Source organism: Myxocyprinus asiaticus, chromosome 6, assembly GCF_019703515.2.
Source record: "Myxocyprinus asiaticus isolate MX2 ecotype Aquarium Trade chromosome 6, UBuf_Myxa_2, whole genome shotgun sequence".
Taxonomy (NCBI): domain Eukaryota; kingdom Metazoa; phylum Chordata; class Actinopteri; order Cypriniformes; family Catostomidae; genus Myxocyprinus; species Myxocyprinus asiaticus.
The window spans coordinates 25,792,548-25,818,156 of record NC_059349.1 but is presented as its reverse complement, the minus strand read 5'-3'; the positions used below and the strand labels follow the sequence as shown (position 1 = coordinate 25,818,156).

Sequence of the window (25,609 nt, the reverse complement as noted above, 5' to 3'; positions counted from 1 at the left end):
ACTGTTGTACATGAAACTGGTGTTGAGCTGGTAGAATTCAATGAAGCTGTCAGCTGAGGACATGTGAGGCATCTATTTCTCAAACTAGAGACTCAAATGTACTTATCCTTTTTGTTTAGTTGTACATCTGGCCTTCCACATCTCTTTCTGTCCTTGTTAGAGCCAGTTGTCCTTTGTCTTTGAAGAATGTAGTGTTCACCTTTTGTATGAAATCTTCAGTTTTTTTCAAGCATTGTATAGCCTTCATTCCTCAAAATAATGATTGACTGAGGTGTTTTTTTTTTTTTTTTTTAAACCTAATATTGACCTTAAGACATGCCAGTCTATTGGCAACTCAGAAACAAACACGAAGACAATGTTAAGCTTCTTTTAACTAACCAAATAGCTTTCAGCAGTGTTTGATATAATGGCAAGTGATTTTCTAGTACCAAATTAGCAATTTAGCATGGTTACTCAAGGATAAGGTGTTGGAGTGATGCTGCTAGAAATGGGGAATTTTTTTTTATTTATTTATTTATTTTTTTCAAATAGTGATGGTGTTGTTTCTTAGATCAGTAATGTCCTGAATTTGTGATCAGTTGAATGCCACTTGGAGAATTAAAGTATCAATTTCGTTCCGAAATGGCAAAATCTGTACATTATTCCAAACTTTTGTGTGTGTGTGTGTGTGTGTGTGTGTGTGTCAATTTAACATATATTCGCTCCCATATATATATATATTTTATTTATTTGTGATGTGAGATCCAGCTTTTGATACTTAGGACCATTGAGGGACTCATACACAACTATTACACAAGGTGCAAACATTCACTGATGCTCAAGAAGACAACACACTACTATATGCATATTATACTTCATGTAAATACCTGTTAAGTAGATTCTGAAGGGTAGTGCTAAATAAAAAAAATCTTTTATCTCTTAAATTTGTATAAATTCTGAAAGGGATGTGAAAACTTATGAGACAAAAGGGGAATGCAAATTTGTGCCCTCAACTATACAGTATATATATATATATATATATATATATATATATATATATATATATATATATATATATATACAGGTGCATCTCAATAAATTAGAATGTCGTGGAAAAGTTCATTTATTTCAGTAATTCAACTCAAATTGTGAAACTCGTGTATTAAATAAATTCAATGCACACAGACTGAAGTAGTTTAAGTCTTTGGTTCTTTTAATTGTGATGATTTTGGCTCACATTTAACAAAAACCCACCAATTCACTATCTCAAAAAATTAGAATATGGTGACATGCCAATCAGCTAATCAACTCAAAACACCTGCAAAGATTTCCTGAGCCTTCAAAATGGTCTCTCAGTTTGGTTCACTAGGCTACACAGTCATGGGGAAGACTGCTGATCTGACAGTTGTCCAGAAGACAATCATTGACACCCTTCACAAGGAGGGTAAGCCACAAACATTCATTGCCAAAGAAGCTGGCTGTTCACAGAGTGCTGTATCCAAGCATGTTATCAGAAAGTTGAGTGGAAGGAAAAAGTGTGGAAGAAAAAGATGCACAACCAACAGAGAGAACCGCAGCCTTATGAGGATTGTCAAGCAAAATCGATTCAAGAATTTGGGTGAACTTCACAAGGAATGGACTGAGGCTGGGGTCAAGGCATCAAGAGCCACCACACACAGACGTGTCAAGGAATTTGGCTATTCCTCTTGTTAAGCCACTCCTGAACCACAGACAACGTCAGAGGCGTCTTACCTGGGCTAAGGAGAAGAAGAACTGGACTGTTGCCCAGTGGTCCAAAGTCCTCTTTTCAGATGAGAGCAAGTTTTGTATTTCATTTGGAAACCAGTGTCCTAGAGTCTGGAGGAAGGGTGGAGAAGCTCATAGCCCAAGTTGCTTGAAGTCCAGTGTTAAGTTTCCACAGTCTGTGATGATTTGGGGTGCAATGTCATCTGCTGGTGTTGGTCCATTGTGTTTTTTGAAAACCAAAGTCACTGCACCCGTTTACCAAGAAATTCTGGAGCACTTCATGCTTCCTTCTGCTGACCAGCTTTTTAAAGATGCTGATTTCATTTTCCAGCAGGATTTGGCACCTGCCCACACTGCCAAAAGCACCAAAAGTTGGTTAAATGACCATGGTGTTGGTGTGCTTGACTGGCCAGCAAACTTACCAGACCTGAACCCCATAGAGAATCTATGGGGTATTGTCAAGAGGAAAATGAGAAACAAGAGACCAAAAAATGCAGATGAGCTGAAGGCCACTGTCAAAGAAACCTGGGCTTCCATCCCACCTCGGCAGTGCCACAAACTGATCACCTCCATGCCACGCCAAATTGAGGCAGTAATTAAAGCAAAAGGAGCCCCTACCAAGTATTGAGTACATATACAGTAAATGAACATACTTTCCAGAAGGCCAACAATTCACTAAAAATGTTTTTTTATTGGTCTTATGATGTATTCTAATTTTTTGAGATAGTGAATTGGTGGGTTTTTGTTAAATGTGAGCCAAAATCATCACAATTAAAAGAACCAAAGACTTAAACTACTTCAGTCTGTGTGCATTGAATTTATTTAATACACGAGTTTCACAATTTGAGTTGAATTACTGAAATAAATGAACTTTTCCATGACATTCTAATTTATTGAGATGCACCTGTGTATATATATATATATATATATATATATATATATATATATATATATATATATATATATATATATATATATAAAATTAAACACCTGATTAATGAGCTATCAACTCTTTTCTTTGGCTTTCGATCTTGTTTGGCTTTTGAAACTTGTAAATGTTTCAGTTTAGGAGCCAATGGCTCCTTAGTCATTTTTTTTAGTCTAGAGCCCTGAGTCAGATGTTTACATACACTCTTCATTAAAACTCATTGGAGACAATGAATGGGATCTTTACTTCGGAATCCCGACTGTAGCGCTGTACTGTATATCAAAGAGTATGCATTTGCACTTGGGAAATATTGTGTGGCATCTAATATGCGTGCTTTTCAAATGGCTTCTAGCTCAAATTTATAATAGGTTCTAGCATCGGCAGGCACCCAGATCCTGAGTTTACTTTGGCTGTACATCAGTTTGATTAAATCAGTTTTGGTGGTGACCTTCAGCACAGAAACACAAACCATCCTGTCAATGCATTTCCATGTCTCTTTTGTATATAAAAAATAGATGCATCGTGTCCTACGCTAGTCTGTAAACCTTGGAGTGAGCACAGCCTCTTACGTCACAGATAGGGCAGTTGTATAACAAATACATAGCTTTCATACTCTGCATTTCACAGTGACAGTTTAAAGCCAGCATTGTTCTCTACTTTTGGTCGAGCCAGATGTTCCAGGTGAAGGAAAAGGAGTGAATTGAGATTGACTTTGATGTAATCTGCAGTAATGCACTAGAGATAGATGGCTAAATGAGTAACATTTTGTATGGAACTTGTTTATATCCATGTTTCTCAATCCTGCTCCTGGAGGCCCCCTAAAGTTGCTCATTTTTTTTAATTGTCCTTTTTATGTAAAACGGTTAGTTTTGACTCTAAATTCTGATTGGATGAGCCACATTTGAAGCTGTTTAAAAATAGCCAATATACACACAACTGTGACCACACATCATTTGAGTTCTGTATATAGCCTCGTTTACATAATTTTTCAGGAATGAGAGTGTGGGGGGGGGGGCATTAACAGCCCCAGCAGTGACTCCATTCCCTGCTGAATTAAAGGGATAGTTCACCCAAAAATGAAAATTCTATCATTTACTCATTCTCATGTTGTTCCAAACCCATATGACTGACTTTCTTCCGTGAAACAGAATGTGAGCCTCAGTCACCGTTCATTTTTATTGCTAATTTAATCATAAAATGGAAATGAAAGGTGACTGAGGCTGTCCTTGTGCCTAACATCTCATTTTGTGTTCAGTGGAATAAAGAAAGTCATGCAGGTTTAGAACTATTGTATATGAGGGTCAGTAAACTATTAGAGTTTTCAATTTTAGGTGAACTTTTCCTTTAATGGCCCTACCGATTCTCAGACAACATTCAGCATGTTTTCTAGACAACATTGCAGAAAAGTGCCTTGTGTGGTGAAATACTCAATTTGTTTGGGTGACAGATTAAAAATGAGTCAACATAAATGAATGACTCCATCATTTTTCACTACAGGAGCTTCAAAATGCTCACAAAAAGCTAACAAAGGAAAATAACTCCGTAACAATCAGAGGTAGGGGAATTTCATGTACCATTGTATCAGGAATTGCACTCTACAGAGTTTTCGCTTTCACTTCTTTTGAACAAATTTGTTTTTTTATATATAGTTTATAGTACTTCACCTCATTTACTCACCCTCCTGTCGTTCCAAACCCATATGACTTTCTTTCTGCTGAGGAACACAAAAGGAAATATTTTTAAAAATGTTGCGATTGCTGTTTTCCATACAATAGCAGTTGATAGTGACTCATTTTAAAGCTTGAAAAAACACCTAAAAGAGTCATAAAACTCATACAGAGCCCAAATCAAATATGGTGAAATACCAATAACATCAAACCTCTCTGGTTTTTTTTTGTTTTTGTTGCCATGATGTTTGGTCACAAGACATGCAAAAATGAATGAGGTTTGCTGCTGTTGTCGTATCGCTGTATTTAATTTGAGCTCTATATACATGAGTGGTCTGTTCACCATTAAAAGTGATCGTATTCCTTTTGAAAGACTTGAAATATCACACACACAAGTTGCATGGACTACTTTTATGACACTTTGTGAGTGGCACTGAGTGCAGCACCTTTTTACTTTTTTTCCCATTTTTAGGTGAACTATTCCTATAAAGCTGTGGTGTGTAATTTCTGTGTCATTAGCGCCACCGAATACTTGATAGCCTACTGCTGTTAAAAAGCACAGAATTTTCTTTTGTATTTTTTGTTCTGTTATTTTTATTATTATTTTTTTTTTTCTCCCCAATTTGGAATGCCCAATTCCCAATGCGCTGTAGGTCCTCGTGGTGGCGTAGTGACTCATCTCAATCTGGGTGGTGGAGGACGAATCTCAGTTACCTCCACATCTGAGACCGTCAAACCGTGCATCTTACCACGTGGCTTGTTCAGCGCGTTACCGTGGAGTAGACACAGTGCGTGTTGAGGCTTCACGCTATTTTCTGCCGTATCCATGCACAACTCACCATGCGCCACACTGAGAGCGAACCACATTATATCGACCACGAGGAGGTTACCCCATGTGACTCTACCCTTCCTAGCAACCGGGCTAATTTGGTTGCTTAGGAGACCTGGCTGGAGTGAAAATAATTCAGCTTTTAATATCTTAGTGTTAATTCAAATTGAAATGATGACTTTCAGTGGCTAGCATTAGTATGACTTGATGAACGCAGACAGACAGGAAGGAAGGTGCTGTAAATTGATAGTCATTTCACATCAACACGTTAGTCACATGCCATTGTCTTGAAACTTTTGTTTGCTGTGGGCGTGTTAAATGCAAAAGAATGTGGCCAGTTTTGTTTCTCTCTAACAGATCATAATCCATTTTGTATGGTTTCCATTTTAGCTTCATCTACCAAAATAATTTTTTATTTTTTTTAAACCCAGTTAGACTATAAACTTTTAAAGTATGAATTTCCTGCTGTGTTTTTTGGAAAATTTAGCAAGGTCCCTTTTTGTGTTGTTTTTGCCCAGACTTATAAAAGTCTATACCGTGTATCCACTTAGGCTAGAAAAGAGTTGAGATACTTGTTATTTTTTAGCTTTGCCAAGGCTCTGTGACTGAGTGTGAATTCAACTGTTTATCAGGACATTTTGTTCATGAAAGTATGTTCACATCCTAAAGGTTATATTTTGCTGTTTCTACTTTGCTGTCTTAGAGCTCCCTGACAGTGAACCCCAGTCTCTGAGTCCCGTGGCCCTAGCCGCAATGATCACGATACCCATCTGCGTGCTGAGCTTTGTGCTGGTGCTGCTCCTCTACATGTGCCATAAAGGCTCCATCATCCATCACCGTGTGCCAGGTGAGGAAGAGCCCACTGTGGATCACCCCTTCCTCGCTGATGGCACCACACTGAAGGACCTCATCTATGACATGACCACTTCTGGATCAGGCTCAGGTAAAGCTAACACATATTTTACAGATCATACTCACCGGTTGCGTAAACCAAACACTTTTATTTACTGATATTGTTTCCAATAATTTTTAAAACATTGACAGATAATTCAAAATGCTTTTGGTCATTTTGACAGTTTAAAATATATGCTAACTGGCCTATTGCATTTCCTTACTTTAGAAACATTCCCATAGTTAAGGATTCAGATATAAATTAGAAGAGAAGATAAAGGGAAATATGAAGTTTAAAAGCACCCCCACGAAAATAGGCAGGGAGAGAGTTTACCACAACTGGTAGAACTTGGCAGTAGCAGTGCCAGGGGTCATGGGTTCGATTTCTAGAGATCACACAACTTGAATCCACAAAGTCCCTTTGGATAAAAGCATCTAGTGATCTGACTGTGGCTTTGGGGAGAGAAACGAGAAAATTCAAGTGTAATCCGGTTTAATAGATTGGATATTGTTTATTAAATTAGGTGACAGCTGTGTGTGACTTTTTCACATTGTGAGTGCAGAATAGTAAGAAAAAGCCAAGAATCTGCAACACGACATTGAAAGACTAAGACTTAAAGAGCTTGAACTTGTTCTTGTGATGTCAAATTAAAATGCTAAGTGTTACAATATGTTACTGACAGATAAAAATGGAGCATAATGGACAATGTACAACCCAGTCCATTAAAGTGATGCATAATGACTAGCACAACATTTCTACTTTTTAAATTCTCCAGCAGCACTGGTTTTAAAGGGGTCATGAAATGTAGTTTCATTATCTTCCCTGAGGTCCACTGATAATGTTAGTAAGGTGTTTTTTTTTGTGTGTGTGTGTTTTTTTACCAAAACAGTCATAATTTAGTAATGTAGGATCATTTTCCACCCTGTCTCAGGCCATATTTCTAAAAAGCTTGATTTTTGCCTCAGCTCCTACTTTAAACTTCAGTGTAAACACCCCCTGTTCTGATTGGCTAACAGTGTGCAGCCCCTCGAAATCAGCCATTTTTAAACTCAGTCAGAAGAAAAAGAACAAGCACGAAAACATAAATTTCACGGTTTACATGTAACACACATCCAACACATTGCATCCAAATATATTAAACTGTTCATCTCAATCACAACTGTTAACACTCACACCCTGTCTACACCGGACGTGAGAGGCGCGTCAGGTCAAAAGCAATAGAAGAACCCATTATAATCAATGATGCTGTCTACCATTGAAGCATCTTTTGCGGCGAGTCAAGGCAACAGTAAACTGGTGTCCCGTTCCATTTTGCGCTGGTGCTACTACTGCCGTTGCCAACAACACAAAGAAACGTTTTAGAAAGTTCGTGTCGACACGCCTGGTGTAGACAGCCTCAAGCCGTCGCGTCAACGGATGCGCCTGGTGTTGACAGCGTGTCAGCATCATAAACAATTAAACAACCATGACATTTGAAATATTAATGAATAGAACTGTTTACTTATGTTTTTGATCGGGTCCAGTAGTGTTTTTACCTTCCCCATATCCTTCAGTGACAATTCCTTGGCAAAGCTTGAAACTTGACTTGTTTGTTTTATGACTGCTTCAAAAGACGCACACATCCAGTTTCCAGTATCATCCTGCACTGAGGTGCACATCACCGGAAACAAATCAAAACGGTCAAAGACGTCCATTTAGTTTGTTTACACCAAGAATGAAAAATCGCACTGATGGGCGAAAGAACAGTGTGTTGGGCAGTTTAAGCAACAAAACAAGTTGCAGCAGCTGATGAAACCTTATCTTCTCTTCAGAGTTGAAATATGACATTGCATCTTTTAAAAGTGTGCCAGAGACATGACAACCATCAAAGACGTCTGTGTAGGGCATGCTTAAATAGCATAATAAATCAAAATAGTCCAGATGGGTCCCATTTGGCGTTCAGGAGTAGTGAGGCCACAGTAGGCCTTTTGTCCTTTGCTCTTTCTCTCTTTTTACAAAGTGAGCACCAGTTGGTGGGCCATGGGTGCAATGATTTTAAAGTAGGCATTGATGATGTTGCTGAGGTAGTCATGAATTAATGAGTACCCTTTGTGACATCACTAATAGCCTATACGGAAGTAAAGAACAAGGTGTTTTGGCAGTTTGGTTTCAATAAATGCTTTTTATTGCTTTGGGGATTAAGTTTTGAGTTCTGAAATTTACAGTATGTTTTTATTGTAAAAAGACCTCTTTTATATGTCAAAATATCAAGGAAAATGTGATTCCTCATGACATGACCCCTTTAATATCATTTATTATGCAGTTAATCAAATTACCTTAACTGCTCTCTGTTCATAAATTCATTTGAATGTATTTGCAGGCAGTTTTTTCTCTAATACCTATCATGAACCCAGAGAAAGCTCAAGCCAATTTCATTTTCATAACTTTGTTTTCAAAAGACCTTGGGAACATTGCAGGATGTGTAAATGTGAAGTTGTCCATTCAATGTTTCCATACATTATGAGCTTTGCTCTGAGTCACTGTAGGCTTTGTCTACAATCCAGGACTTAAAAGATGCTGTCATGACAGCATTGCTTTGTCTATGCCAAGAAAAGCTGTACTTGGCAGTGCATCAGATGGCATGGATATTTTTCTGCTCCTAAATGTCTGTCGTGATCTCGTTTTAAATCTTGTGCATAGTTTAAATAGCTTCTTGTCTGTACAGGTTTGCCACTGCTAGTACAGAGGACCATTGCCAGGACCATCATCCTGCAGGAGAGTATAGGGAAGGGCCGTTTTGGAGAGGTGTGGAGGGGTCGCTGGCGTGGAGAGGAGGTGGCAGTGAAGATTTTCTCCTCCAGAGAGGAGCGGTCTTGGTTCCGGGAGGCAGAGATTTACCAGACCGTCATGCTCCGTCATGAAAACATCCTGGGTTTTATTGCTGCAGATAACAAAGGTCGGACCACAAAGTCAGTGAAAGCAGTTCAGTGCTGTTAAGTTTGATAGAACTTCATTTGCCCTCCATAAAGAAACAGTATGTGTAGGAGACTGTTATTTCACATAATGTCATTAGCCAGTGAACAGTCTCAAATGTTTTACATTAGTGATAGACCGATAAATCTGCCAGGAATTGGCCAATATTTGGCTAGGTCAAGATTTATTGGCATCAGCTGTTAACCATCCCTGCTTGGCCAATTAACAGATGTAGTATAAGTGAAAATAGTGACAATGGATAATACACACTTTTGGTGTATGTTTAGAAAATATTGTGTAAAGTAAGTTTTCAATTAATTTCAGCAGTTTTATGTACATGTCATTCACTTAAATTGAACTATATTTTATCATATACTGAAACTTATTTTGACCCAGAAACAAAAAACAAATGTATGCACTAAAGTAAAAAGAAAAGTCTCAGCTAACATTTAAATGATTATATCTCAGTAACGATTTATAATTGCATCATTAGGAAGCTGAAAGTTTCTCTTATTTTTTTATTTAGTGCATGAAACTGAAACTGTTTCTGGGTTTAAATGACTCAAAATGATGAAGCAGGTCACAAATATCAGCCATCGGCCACCCTGCTTTCTAAGTATCAGTCAACCATTATTTTACATCTTACATTTGTCCTAAACAAGATTGTCTCTTCGTATGCCAACATTCAGAAAGATTTATGAAGTTATATTTACAGTGTTCCCACATGTCCTGGAAAATCTGGAATTTTGCAACGCAATTTTCTGGTCATGAAAATTTAGAAAAATACATAAATGTCTTGGAAAATATTTTAGTATAATAAAACTGTTTGACTGTGTCACTAAAGGTTTTTGTTACATGTAAAAAACATGGTAATGATTGGGACTTGGGATAGGTGTCAAATACCCAGATTCGTATAGCTTTTTCACTGCTAGCAGCTGCGCATTGTGAAAAAACTTAAACGTTTGACTGTCATGAACAAAACCCTGTCACATACATTCTCTGCTTATCTGCTGTCATCCCTGATTTGCTCCAGCATAATAGTTTAAGTAAGTATTGATAAAGTGCAAAATATGATTTTGTTTGCTCCAGCTTTGCTGTTGTGTTACTACCTACACAAACATTTGAGTTGTAAACTTTAGTCATTGACGATGGTAAGAACGCTGATTGATGCAGCCTTTACACATGAGTCAGTTTTCAATAATTTAATGTTTAGAGTCTGCTTATACAGAGTCACGTGATGCCATGCTGGGATCTGACGTGTGACAGTGAGCTCTACGCACTTTGCTAGTTTTAATACTTTTAATGAAATAAACCGATGAGATTTGATACAATCTGTTCCATAACTGTTCTAGGAGGACAATATTTCAAAGAATTCAAAATCCTCTGGCTCTGGAGACATTGAAGATACTTACGTGCTCATGCTGACGTCCCCGAGCAGGCCGCAAGCCTGGGAATCGATTTAGTCGGGGAAGTGCAGGAAATGCGGTGAGAGGTGCTGAACATGTCAGCAATGCTGATGTAGGTCGTTGCTGACTTGGAGGATCTTGCTGTGATACGTTGATTGATCACTGCCATGGAGGCGAAGTTCACTGATGTGGTTACAAGAGTGGGGGATGTCGAGAAACAGATCGTTTTCCTGAAGTCATCGGAGAGGGAATTATCTGCTAATTCGCTAACAATCAAGGTGGATTTGGAGCATGTCTGGGAGAAGTTGAAAGACATGGAGAACCGTAGCCGGCAGAATAACGTCCGTATCGTTGGAGTTCCTGAAGGAGCAGAGGGACAGGATATGTTGAAGTTCTTGGATGGTCTCTTTCCGAATCTGCTCAACATAGCAGGCCATAAGCTGGAAATAGAGCGAGCTCACAGGGTTCCTGCTCGGCGATCCGTGGAGGGAGACAGGTCCCGATCAATTCTGGCCAAATTTCTGAAATCATCCAATAAAGATCTTGTTACGCAAGGCGAGGAGTAAAGGAAGGCTTTCTTGGAAGAACCACAGCATTTTTTTGTTCCCAGACTTTGCGAATTCGACGAGAGAAACGTGATTGATTTAAGGAATGCAGGAAACTTTTATATCAATGGAAGTTCACTTTTGCACTGATATCCTTGGCCAAATTGAGAATAGATGCTAAGAATGGACGTAAAACATTTATATGCCCACAGCAAGCGATGTCCTTCATAAAGTCATTGGAGTGAGAAAGTCATCTCACGTTGCAGCCGAGTGAACCGGCTCCCTGAACATTTGCTTGACTGTTGAGGAATCTGCACGCTTTCTGTGCTGGTTCTGCCTATCGGCTGAGTTTATTGTGTAGAGGAACACACCTTCAGGACAGTTCAATGGATGCATCTACATGCTCTTTGTGCGTATTCCGCCTATTGGCTGGAGTTTGTTTCGTGGAGTATTTCTTGCGAGTCATTGGAGTAAGTCATTTGTTCGCACTCATGTTGCAGCCGAGTGAACCGGCTCACTGAACATTTGCTTGACTGTTGAGGAATCTGCATGCTTTCTGTGCCGGTTCCACCTATCAGCTGGAGTTAATTTTGTAGAGAAATACACCTTCAGGACAGTTCAATGGATGCATCTACATGCTCTTTGTGCTTATTCCGCCTGTTGGCTGGAGTAGATTATCTACTCTATCTACTATAGATTATCTTTTGCTGTGCAATTTTTCGCACAAAATCTGTATAGAAACACCGGACTTGAGTATTCCGACAGCAAGGCTGTCGCGGGGATTCTCGTAGGCGTGCATGGACTGTTTGAGATTGAAGGGATGGGTGCCAGTTGGCGCTGTCATGCACGGTGCTGTTAATGCGCGCACTTTTTTTTTTTTTCTAGGGGATGTTCAGGGTTTGATTTGTTGCACTAATGTTGGAATGTGGTCTTTATAATCTTGTTTTTGACACACAATCTATTTTTTCTTATATGTAAAAATATCAAATGTTAATATGAGTGGATTGTCTCTCTCTATGTGGAATGTGAATGGGTTGGAGCACCCCATAAAAAGAAGGATCAACATTGACGCTTCACAGGATGTATAAAACTCTTGGTCTTGCAGATATTTGGAGACTTTTGAACCCATCTGGTAGGGACAATAAATTTGTTTTAATCAGTCCATAAGATTTACTCTAGAATAGATTTTATATATATATATATATATATATATATATATATATATATATATATATATATATATATATACACTATATTGCCAAAAGTATTCGCTCACCCATCCAAATAATTGAATTCAGGTGTTCCAATCACTTCCATGGCCACAGGTGTATAAAATGAAGCACCTAGGCATGCAGTCTGCTTCTACAAACATTTGTGAAAGAATGGGCCGCTCTCAGGAGCTCAGTGAATTCCAGCACGGTACTGTGATAGGATGCCACCTGTGCAACAAGTCCAGTTGTGAAATTTCCTCGCTACTAAATATTCCACAGTCAACTGTCAGTGGTATTATAACAAAGTGGAAGCGATTGGGAATGACAGCAACTCAGCCACGAAGTGGTAGGCCACGTAAAATGACAGAGCGGGGTCAGCGGATGCTGAGGCGCATAGTGCGCAGAGGTCGCCAACTTTCTGCAGAGTCAATCGCTACAGACCTCCAAAGTTCATGTTGCCTTCAGATTAGCTCAAGAACAGTGCATAGAGAGCTTCATGGAATGGGTTTGCATGACCGAGCAGCTGCATCCAAGCCATACATCACCAAGTGCAATGCAAAGCGTCGGATGCAGTGGTGTAAAGCACGCCGCCACTGGATTCTAGAGCAGTGGAAACGCGTTCTCTGGAGTGACGAATCACGCTTCTCCATCTGGCTATCTGATGGATGAGTCTGGGTTTGGTGGTTGCCAGGAGAACGGTACTTGTCTGACTGCATTGTGCCAACTGTGAAGTTTGGTGGATTTGTTGCACTAATGTTGGAATGTGGTCTTTATAATCTTGTTTTGACACACAATCTATTTTTTCTTATATGTAAAAATATCAAATGTTAATATGAGTGGATTGTCTCTCTCTATGTGGAATGTGAATGGATTGGAGCACCCCATAAAAAGAAGGAAATGATATATGATATATATGATATAATATGATATAGTGTTTCTTCAAGAAATGCACCTTTCTCCACAGGAAGCTGAAAAAGTTGGGAAGATATGAGGTGGGCATTTTTTTTTTATATAGTGCTGGCTCGAGTAAGTGCAGGGAAGTTATTACTCTATGTAAACCTCTACAATTCAAATGCCTCAAACAGAGTAAAGATAAATTAGGAAGAGTCATTATTGTATTAGCTGAAATTCAGGGACAAAGTCTTATTTTGGCTAATATTTATGCACCTAATGTTGATGATCAGGGCATTTTTATAGATCTTGAAGGAATGTTGCAAGCCTCTGGCACCCCTCATGATATAAAATTGGGAGGAGACTTTAATCTATTGATGGACCCAGTCCTTGATGATAGTGAAGCAAAAGTGTGCAAGCCCCGTAAAGCAACATTGACGCTTCACAGGATGTATAAAACTCTTGGTCTTGCAGATATTTGGAGACTTTTGAACCCATCTGGTAGGGACAATAAATTTGTTTTAATCAGTCCATAAGATTTACTCTAGAATAGATTATATATATATATATATATATATATATATATATATATATATATATATATATATATATATATATACACTATATTGCCAAAAGTATTCGCTCACCCATCCAAATAATTGAATTCAGGTGTTCCAATCACTTCCATGGCCACAGGTGTATAAAATGAAGCACCTAGGCATGCAGTCTGCTTCTACAAACATTTGTGAAAGAATGGGCCGCTCTCAGGAGCTCAGTGAATTCCAGCACGGTACTGTGATAGGATGCCACCTGTGCAACAAGTCCAGTTGTGAAATTTCCTCGCTACTAAATATTCCACAGTCAACTGTCAGTGGTATTATAACAAAGTGGAAGCGATTGGGAATGACAGCAACTCAGCCACGAAGTGGTAGGCCACGTAAAATGACAGAGCGGGGTCAGCGGATGCTGAGGTGCATAGTGCGCAGAGGTCGCCAACTTTCTGCAGAGTCAATCGCTACAGACCTCCAAAGTTCATGTTGCCTTCAGATTAGCTCAAGAACAGTGCATAGAGAGCTTCATGGAATGGGTTTGCCTGACCGAGCAGCTGCATCCAAGCCATACATCACCAAGTGCAATGCAAAGCGTCGGATGCAGTGGTGTAAAGCACGCCGCCACTGGATTCTAGAGCAGTGGAAACGCGTTCTCTGGAGTGACGAATCACGCTTCTCCATCTGGCTATCTGATGGATGAGTCTGGGTTTGGTGGTTGCCAGGAGAACGGTACTTGTCTGACTGCATTGTGCCAACTGTGAAGTTTGGTGGAGGGGGGATTATGGTGTGGGGTTGTTTTTCAGGAGCTGGGCTTGGCCCCTTAGTTCCAGTGAAAGGAACTCTGAATGCTTCAGCATACCAAGAGATTTTGGACAATTCCATGCTCCCAACTTTGTGGGAACATTTTGGGGATGGCCCCTTCCTGTTCCAACATGACTGCGCACCAGTGCACAAAGCAAGGTCCATAAAGACATGGATGAGCGAGTTTGGTGTGGAAGAACTTGACTGGCCTGCACAGAGTCCTGACCTCAACCCGACAGAGCACCTTTGGGATGAATTAGAGTGAAGACTGCGAGCCAGGCCTTCTCGTCCAACATCAGTGTCTGACCTCACAAATGCGCTTCTGGAAGAATGGTCAAAAATTCCCATAAACACACTCCTAAACCTTGTGGAAAGCCTTCCCAGAAGAGTTGAAGCTGTTATAGCTGCAAAGGGTGGGCCGACGTCATATTAAACCCTATGGATTAAGAATGGGATGTTACTTAAGTTCATATGCGTCTAAAGGCAGATGAGCGAATACTTTTGGCAATATAGTGTATATATATATATATATATATCTCAAAGTCCCTCATTTCATCTGTTGTTGATTTGCTCAATTGGAAACATTTTAGTCTCTGATCATGCCCTGGTGTGTTTAGAGGTGTTGCCACATACGGAGAAAAAGAAATCATATAGTTGGCGTGTGGCAGCGGGGGCATGGTCAAGCACCCATCCGGAGAGAGAAAGCGGTAAGGGCGCTTGCACCGGAGCTAGATTATGTTTAACACCTGTTTCTAATTCCAGTGAGCATGGGGAGAGCGGCATATAAGCAGCCACGTCACCAGCAGAAGGGAGGGAGAGAGTCTGGCACAAGGAAGGCCACGGTGCTCCTGAAGCTGTTACATTTATTCTGTTATGTTTGTGAAGCTGATGTGCTTAAGTTACTACGTGTCTGTGAAGCTGATGTGCTTAAGTTACTACTTGCCTGTGAAGCTGATGAGTTTGTGAAGTTGTAAAGCACTGAGGTGGCTGATTAAAAGTCTTACCTGAGCCTGGAAAACCCGCTTCCCTGTGTTCTCCTTTCACTGTAACTCCCTTACATGGCGCTTTAATGTATCCCTTTTGCAAAATCCTGAATTCCAACAAATGCTAAAGGCTGAAATCGATGTCTATATGGAGACCAACTGGTCCTCAGTATCCTCCGTGGGCGTGGCTTGGGAGGCACTTAAGGCGGTTCTTAGGGACCGGATCATACAGTATGCCTCATTCACTAAAAAATCCAAAGCACAAGAACTCATGGAATTGAAAGGGAAGATTAAAAGTGCCGAGGCAGAGCTGAAGTGCCGAATGTTGTCTAATGGCCTTAGGGAATTAACCAGATTGAAATACAGATATAATACTATTTTGTCGCAGAAGGTGGAGTTTTGGCTATTCAGGGCAAGACAGTCATACTTTGAGTCCAGTGACAAGGCAGGGAAACAGCTGGCTAGATATATAAATCAGAGAGAGTCTTTTTCTACCATTCCCTCAGTGAAATCTGCTGGTGGTGAAATATTTACCTCGGTCATTGATATTAAGATAACCTTGGAGGAGCTTGTCGAGGTAATCAAGACCTTGCCTACAGGCAAGGCTCCGGGGCATGATGGCAGGACGTGTGATGCATAAGCTTTTGCTTTACGCAGATGATATTTTATTATTTGTCTCTGACCTTTCTAGATCTATGCCTTGCCTCCACAGAATTATTAATTCCTTTTCTAAGTTCTCAAGATACAGAGTTAATTAGTCTAAATCCGAAGCTTTGGCTCTTACAGTGTACTGCCCGGTAACGGCTTTTCAGCTGGGCACCTTCCAGTGGCCCAAACAGGGCATTAAGTATTTGGGCATTTTATTCCCAGCAAATTTGTTTGATTTAGTTCATTAATTTTGACCCTTTTATAAAAAGGTTTTTCGAGCAATGTGGGCAGGTGGGCTTCATTACGTTTATCTATGATTGGGAAGGTTAATGTTATTAAAATTAATTGTATTCCAAAATTCAGCTACCTGCTACAATCTCTCCCTATAGATGTCCCCCTCTTTTATTTCAAGCAGTTTGATAGCATAGTGAAGTCCTTCATTTGGAATGGTAAACATCCCAGATTACATTTCAGTAGGTTGCATAGGCCGATTGACAAAGGTGGGCTAGATCTACACAAGATTTTGTTTTATTATTATGCATTCGGTCTCAGACATTTGGCTCATTGGTCACTTCCACCTGAGAGAACCCTCCCTGGTTTTGTATTGAACAGGAAGTTCTTGCCCCTATTTCGCCATTGCAAAGCCTTTCTATCAAGCTAACCGGAGAAGTTACACCGTTATCTCGCATTTGCACATGGTATGGACAAAAGTGTCCAGAGTGTTTAATTCTGACATTTATTTAAATGTTGCTTCGAGCATATGGCTGAACCCAAAATGATGTATTAATAGGTCCCCTTTCTGTTGGGCAGAGTGGATTGTGAGGAATGTTAATACTAGAGCCCGACCGCTATGGGAATTGAGACCGATACCGATTTTAGAGAGGGAAAATTCACCGATTACCGATATGGTGGCCGATATATTTAATTTTTGAGCTGGAATGAAAACAGAGCTTTTCTATGTGGATTTTTCATCGATTTTGCACGGATATGACTAAGCAAAGGTACTCAGAAGGCTGCTTTCTTAAACATCTATTTTTTATCAAAGAATATTTGACATTATTATACATTGTCAACAAATTCTAGAAATGAACACTGAGAAAATAAAGAATAAATAAAAATAAAATAAATAGCTAAATAAACATCAGTACTGTTTAGTATCAGTCAAATGTTGACCATTAAAATAAAGAATAAATAAAAATACAATAAATAGCTAAATAAACATCAGTATTACTGTTTAGTATCAGTCAAATGCTGACTATATTAATACTGCCGAGTCAAGATAAACAGATAAGCAGTAGTGTTACACCGTATTCTGCTATACAAGTTCAGGGGAAACTTTCAACGGTGGAAAACTAGACTTTTACATTTTTATAAATGCAACGACTGGAATTGTTCGGTTGAAGGGGGTACCAAACTGTGAATCCTGAACAAAACAGTTTGGTGAATACATGTTTACTCATTTGCTTCCACTCAGCTGACAACAATAGCCTAGTTTCCATCCACTTTTCGCGCTATTTTGTTATCGACAAAGTGAAAATGCGTAAAAAAAATTTTGCCGAAATTGTGCGTGATGACTTCATGCCTAAAAAAACACTTAGTCGCATAAGTTTTGGTTCATTGCAAAAGAAATCTGCCCTTAAGCAGTTTCCTTACTGAAATGTGTGTTTATTACTAATTCACCTCCCAGGTGTCCCTAAATTTTTTCCTCTGAAGTTTTTGTAAAATGGGGAGAGTATTGAGACAATTCATTGAAATTAACCAGATAACTGTCATTTTAATTTCACAAATAAAAACAATCAGAAGAGGAGGAATTGCAATCAAAAGGGAGCTGTTGCCCTTCTGATAGGACTGTAATATTGGTAGTGATGTTGTGCCTATCGCAGGTTGTCACTGATTCTGACCCGAAAGCGAATCTTCATGGCCCTGTTCAAGCTGGCAACCTGCACCAAGTAGTGGGGAAATTTTCGGTCTTAGTGTAAGGACCATCCATCGATGTGTATATGCTGTGTGCACAGCTATTAAAGAAAAATTGAAGAGGTGTAATATCAGGGTTTACATATGATACATTCCTGATATTCAATAGGCTATTTTGAACAATCATCTAATCTAAAGCATTGCCATCACAACTGCATTATGTCCCGTATCTTTGTTCCACAACTTTTAATGACCAGCTGAACTTGATTATCATCTAAAATAAATTTTAGCATCATAAAGCAATTTACATTTTCTGAAGAAGCTCAGCAAATGTGATCTGAGGTAAAGAGGGTTAGATTTAAAATATTTAAAAGTTTTAAAAGGTTCAAAAGCTTGTTTTCTGAAAGTGATCCCTCATTGGACAAATAGTCCTGATAGTTTATAGTCTTAAAGTGTAGAAAATGTCATTCAGCCGACTTTATTCGTCTACAGAACAGGGTACGGCTAATTTAAGTTTGTGTAAAGAAAAGGCATATATAGGTCTAAAAATATATATTTTTTTCGTTTGGTAATTTTTTTTTTTTTAATTTTATGCGTTTTTCGTTTGGTAATTTATTTAATTTAATACAGGGAATTTTGTCAGCATTTTTTCAAAAGTAAGCTAAACAATAATTTAATATAATTGGGCTATATTAGTTTTCCAAAAAAGCAAACACAAAAAAAAAGCTTTTCTTGTTGTATTGTTTATTTATTTTTTATTTAAAACCTCTTTGTGCACAGAAATGATGTGTTTTTGTATTGTGGGCTAATTCCGTGACTGCCGTCTATTATTTTGAATGGTGTGGAAAAGCAACTTTAATAAATAAACGGATGTCTACCACGATTAAATTGATCACAAACAGTGGCCATTCATTTGTTCTCCGTGCACTTGTCGATGTGCATGAGATGAGATATTTGTGTTGGCACTCCTGGGAGTGTCATGTTTGCAGTGATCGGATCTTTATGCCGTTCAGATCAATCCATAATCACGTACAATAAATTGGCTTTCAGGGATCCTATACCTTGTCGTCATGATTAACACAGGCTAACGATTGGGGTAAATTCTGTCATGTGACACTACATTTTTGCGTTAATGCCAATTTTCTCAACAAAAAGTGTTTCCAAACCAGTTTTTCACGACATTTGATGTATCGACATGGAGTTTATGTGCAAGAGTTAAACGGAAAAATATTACTGAAAGTAATTACGTGATTAGCTAGTTAGCTATAAGCTCGTTGTCACGGAGAGTAAAAGACGGACGTTGTTTATTTTACTTTCCAGCATTGTGTCTCACCAACTACGTAACAACAGAGCATGAAATCAACATTCATCAGACACAATCCGCCACTGCACCGTTGTCTGCTGAGCTGCAAAAAGATGCTCTGATGTTTACCTTTCAATCTGCTACATTACTTAATGCACTGACAAGCTATAGCTGGCTAACAGCAAACAGACATGAGTGACATGGTTGTCAGGGACAAGGTTAATGTTATATTAGTTATATTGAAATGGGAAAATGATGGGGTCATTGTTTATTAAGTTTCCAGTATGTATTTCACAAACTAGTTAACTTACTGAGACACCGCTTAACTCCACCCTGTCTGCAGAGCCACTGTCAGAGTCAGCTCTGTAAACAGTGGAGTTGGAGCGCACTCTGCTGGACAAACTACGCTATGACACCAATTCTAAAGCATTGTTTTCTGCGTTATATGTTCTGAAATAAAGTTTTCATATCTGTAAAATATACGCCGATACCGATATATCGTGTAAGGCTAATATCGGCTGGCTGATATATCGGTCGGGCACTAGTTAATACGCTCGGTGACCTATATGAGAGTGGAATGTTGAGATCCTTTGAAAATATGGTTCAACTTTTTGGGATTCCCAGGTCTCAATTCTTTAGGTATTTACAGCTGCGCCACCTGCTTTGTACTATATTTGGGAGTAGCATACACCCCCCTAAAGTGGCAGATACTATGGGAGTGATGATTACTGCTTATGAAAAAGGTCATGAGGCATATGTGTATTACTCCCTGCTAATTCAGAGTCTGGGGGATGGAGCTTCAACTTCTCTCAGGAGATTATGGGAGAAAGATTTAAACTTTGTATTGGAGGAGGGAGTGTGGGCTAGGATTCTAAAAAACATCAAGTCTACATCTAGAGATGCATGGGTGCGATGAAACATCGATTCTATTGGACCGCCTCTAGATTGGATAGGCTTGGTCTTAAAGACACACCCACCTGCTGGCAATGCCAATCAGAAGATGGGGAAACAACCCATGTTCTTTGTGGTGTGTTAAGATCCAAGAATTTTGGTTGAGGGTTCAGAGTTTTATGTGTGATGTGTTGGGCACTCAAATTTTATTTTGCCCCAGACTCTGTATTTTAGGTGATGGGGCGGTCAATAATATAGGGGAGAAGTACATTAAAAATTGGGTCCTAGCCGGTGTTATGATCAGCAGACAGGTCATCCTTAGGGGATGGAAGTCGGCTGTGCACCACTCATTTCATTTGGTTTGGCCACAGGGATGTTTGTTGGGGGTCGGGGTGGGGTTGGGGATTGGGAGGGGGGAAGGGAAATAATGGGGTTTAAGGGGGATAATGGTTGACTCCGTACATTAATGTTTTGTTGTGTTATGTATCATGCTTGAGGAGCAACCTATAAAAATGTTAATCTGAAAAGATTAATATTCAGGCTTAGGTAATGTTCCCTTTTGCGCTGCGTGTGCAGCCTTGCTCAAGAACCACAACAAAAACAAGAGCAGCAGAAACTGAGAAGCGATCATTAAAATGCGAGATATTATTCTGTTTGCCTTTAAGTCTGCGAGTATCTAGATGCTTGACTTATCGAGAACAAGCTTAAAGATGGTGAGCTTTTGACTCAGGAAAAAGTTATCCAGAAAGAAAACACCATGCAATGCTTTCCTCTAAAAGGCTATTTATATTAGTGGTCAAAAGATAAGGGTTTCTCAATTATCTATTCTCAAACTAGTGCAATGCATGCTAATACATTTATTTGTATTATAGTATAGTATATTAGTGTTTATTACAAAGTAGGAAATAAGAAATGGAAGTGTAAGTGGTAGTTCTAGCAGAAGACTCATGGTCTTTACACTTTCATACGGTCAGGCATCTCATCCAATCACAATCCAGCCTCTGCTTTATAAGCTGACACCGCTGCCTTCATCACTTGTAATGCCTTGTTGGTTTCACCCCCCTCCACCCCATCACCAAAATTTAGGTCCCGTCCTGCCATAGGGGTAAGCTCCTATCCCCTGCCATCTTCGCCTTCTGGCAGGATCTGGCGGTTCGAGCAAGTACCTGAGCTCCGAACCGTAGGACGGGGCTTACGCCAAATTACATTTGTATTAATTCCAATAATCCCAAGTTTTTCCTGAAAGAAAATGTGTATTCTGTGGTGTGTTGGAGTTTTAGAAATGATTATAATTTATCTTAACATGAATATTAGTATCACAGCTTTTACTCATTCACTGGCAGGTATCGCCGGCGATCTTACAATCGGTTTTGTTTGCATTAACCCTCAGGGGTCGACGGACACGCCGGCGCATCCTGCTGGATTTTTTCCTCATAACAGCGGAAATAACTTAAAATACTCCGTCATTTTTGGACATATAGATAAGTGTAAGTCATCATTAGAAACTATAAAGGGTCTACTTTTATTTGTGTACACTCACAATAACAACAAAACCTTGTAAAAATAATGAAAATAAACAGGGTGTGCTTTCAGCCGTCTCTGTCTCTGCGAGCATCCTTCTGAAACACATCACAAAAATGAACTGAAACTCAGCGAATACTTATCACACAAACATGAAACATATGTCTTAAGAAAGCTTAAAATGTCTACTTTTAAGTAAAACAATTCAAATTTAAAACAAATATTCTCCTGCAATGTAATCTGTATGAAACAAAGTGATGTACAGTTTCTCCTGGCTCAGCTAATTATCCCTAATGTGATCACATCCACGCGCAGAGGGTGCCATTCATACGGTAATGTGCTGAGGCGATCAATGCAAATGGTAAACGGCCCCGAGGCAAGTTATATATATATATATATATATATAAATTTAAAATGCTATTTATTTCTGTGATGTAAAGCTGAATTTTCAGCATCATTACTCCAGTCTTCAGTGTCACATGATCCTTCAGAAATCATTCTAAAATGCTGATTTGCTGCTCAAGAAACATTTATTATTATTATCAATGTTGAAAACAGTTGTGTAAATTTTTTTCAGGATTCTTTGATGAATAGAATGTTCAAGATAACAGCATTTATCTGAAATAGAAAGCTTTTGTAACATTATACACTACAGTTCAAAAGTTTGGGGTCAGTAAGAATTTTCTTTTTTTTGGAAAGAAATTAATACTTTTATTCAGCAGGGATGCATTATATTGATAAGTGACAGTAAAGACATTTATAATGTTACAAAAGCGACAAAAGGTCTAATACTTCAGCTTTGATATTTGGCCAATGTTTCACAATAGAAATGTTACTGCCGGAGTAATTTCTTAATTTGTCAACATATCAAAATATCAAAGCGAGAGTTATAAAAATGTAACCATTATAAAGACGCACGTACCTATTCAATGATGTAATCTCCATATGAGTTGTCAATAGCAGGCTTCAGAGAACAACATCCAATAGAACATTTAGTCCAGCAGTGTGCACATTTACAGAAATTTTTGATACATTTTCATATTTACTTCATAAAGAATTATTAATGTAAATGTTCTGCTAAATTATGCGATATGATCCGCTGACATGCTGTAATTCTTTCGGAAGTTGATTTCCAAACCTCCACGAACCTAGAAGGCGCACAAGTTAATTTCTCTGTCCAAATATGGTGACGATAAAGAGGAAGTTATGACATCATGCATACCTCAGTGCCCACATGACAGGGACTTCCCCATCCTATACCATAGTAGGATAAATTAGGTATCAAGCATAAAACAAATATATTACTACTGTATAGTAGTGTAATGCTTACTGTAATGAATAATAATCACATCTGTGATGTTCTGTTGTGCAGAAATTCATTTGACACATATCCCAGGGTTGTTTCGGATTGTGCTGTGAGGATTTTGTATAAAAGCACTTCATTCGATAAAAAATTATGTAGTTTTATGTTGAAAAATGTAATTCATTATATTTTTACCTTTTTGATAATCAAATTTTATTGAACTGTTGAATACATAATTCAGAAAAAAATAACTATCCAACCACGATGATCTCTTATGTGTTTTTGCTTAAATATTACACCCCATGGGTACATGAAACATCCTGGAAAATTGTGCCTTTAAAAGAGTGGGAACCCTGATTTAGCCAGAAATTTTGTTAAAAAGCTGCCAAACGTTTTAAGTTTAAAACTTTAAAGCAGAGTCATGGTTCAGAATATTGTTGGCATTTAAACCCTATTATACATCAAACCATAAGGCAGTCATTGGTTTCTTTCTCTGCATCTCAGATAACGGCACATGGACGCAGCTGTGGTTGGTTTCTGATTACCATGAGCACGGCTCACTATTTGACTACCTGAACAGGTACACAGTCACCGTGGAGGGCATGATCAAGCTCTCTCTCTCCACCGCTAGTGGCCTGGCTCATCTGCATATGGAGATTGTGGGCACTCAGGGTGAGTCACAATACAGATATCACTTTTGTTTTTTACTTTGTTTGAGCAGCTTTGCAAATGGGGTCATTTTCATAATCTGAGCAATAAGCTTTCAAAAATGTATTTGATGTATCTGTCTTGTTCCATTCTTTACTCTGTCCGACCTGTTCCTCAGGTAAGCCTGCCATTGCCCATCGTGATCTGAAATCCAAAAACATCCTGGTGAAGAAGAATGGAACAAGCTGCATCGCTGACCTCGGCCTGGCCGTGCGCCACGACTCTTCCACAGACACCATCGATATCGCACCCAACCACAGAGTGGGCACCAAAAGGTTAATAACTCATTCCTTAGCACCATTCACGGTGAAAGACATCTAGAGCCAGTCGGCAGACATGCACTCACCTATGTTTGTATGCCAGAACAGAACCATATGACTGATGATTGCTTGCCTGAGCTCGGAGCATTGTGTGCCTGTGAATATTAGTGTTGCGACACTCCCAACGATTGAAACTTTTTGTGAGATGAGTGCTATGACCGAGGCTACGGGAGACAGACGCAAATGATAGTGGTTTCATAAGATGGCCTGGTATTGTTGTTTAGAAGTGAAATAACAAGCACAGTATGATTCCTCACCCATTCGACACACTCAGAGCACAACCAGACAGAAACTGCCAGAAACATCAAACTCCGAGTCACGATCCGATTCCAAAGTGATTCTTGATGTATCTCAATTTTTCTGCAGATCTCTGGCAAATTCATATGGCTTGTTGCAACCAAAGCAAAAAAAAGCAAAAAAAAGAAATTAAGATAAATAAACTCACTCACTTCCAGTCTTACAACACACTAATGATACAGATGGCTAAACATCTAAATGTGAGTAGAGACAAAAACAAGAGAGTTTTGAGGTACTTTGCTGTAAATCAATCATGGTAAAAAAAAAAAAAAAAAGTGTGAACGTAAAAAAAAATTATAATAATTGTTTTGGGGTTTCATGACCCTTTAACAATAGGGGTACCGTGTGAACATAAACAATTGTAATAGACTGAACTGAGAAGACGCTTCTTGGTCACTTGATGAGATCTGTTGATATAAATGATATTTTCAAACACAATGGAAGTGCTTTTCTAGAGCCATTAAAAATAGGCTAGAATGACGTTGACTTAAACATGTCTGCTCTGACTCACTAGTAGAAATATGATGGACTAGTAGAAATATAATAACATAGCATCAGAGGCAAAGCACTTATTGCTTTTGAAGGGATAGTTCACCCAAACATTTAAGTTCTATTATTTCATGCCATCCCAGATGTGTGTGAAGAATATCTCCGCTCTGTCTCATTTTGAAAGTGAAAGTGGATATTTATAGTAAAAAAGGATTTAATTATTGGTCTGTTTCTCACCCAAAGCAATTGCATTGCTTCATAAGACATATGCTAAACCACTGGAGTCTTATGGATTATTTTAATGCCGCCTTTATTTGATTTTTGGAGCTTGAAAGGTCTGGTCACCATTAACTTGCATTGTATGGACCTGCAGAGCTAAAATATTCTCCTAAAAATCTTAGTTTGTGTTCAGCAGAAGGAAGAAAGCCATACACATATGGGATGGCAAGAGGGTGAGTAAATGATGAGAGAATTGGGTGAACAGTCCTTTAAGATGTCATAATATAAAGCTTACCGTTATTCAGTCCATTTTTTTCTTGGCTATTTTTTGATTTTCTCCCCAATTTGGAATGCCCAATTCCCAATGTGCTCTAGGTCCTCGCGGTGGCATAGTGACTCGCCTCAATCCGGGTGGAGGAGGACTAATCTCAGTTGCCTCCATGTCTGAGACCGTCAATCCGCACATCCTATCACGTGGCTTGTTGAGCACATTACCACGGAGACATAGCGCGTGTGTAGGCTTCACGCTGTTCCATGCACAAGTCACCACACGCCCCACTCTACCCTCCCTAGCAACCGGGCTTTGGTTGCTTTGGAGACCTGGCTGGAGTCCAT

The 25,609-nt window shown here is 39.1% G+C and overlaps 1 protein-coding gene across 2 annotated transcripts in view; it reads left to right on the top strand.

Moving 5' to 3' along the window:
- The window catches only part of tgfbr1a (transforming growth factor, beta receptor 1 a), a 68,744-nt gene that overhangs the window by 31,368 nt on the left and 11,767 nt on the right, over positions 1-25,609 (top strand). For both annotated transcript variants that reach the window (XM_051701071.1, XM_051701072.1), the window contains exons 3-6: positions 5,853-6,092; positions 8,746-8,976; positions 23,466-23,633; positions 23,788-23,944. In XM_051701071.1, the coding sequence (XP_051557031.1) occupies positions 5,853-6,092; positions 8,746-8,976; positions 23,466-23,633; positions 23,788-23,944 (796 nt within the window). The remainder of the gene's footprint in view (positions 1-5,852; positions 6,093-8,745; positions 8,977-23,465; positions 23,634-23,787; positions 23,945-25,609) is intronic.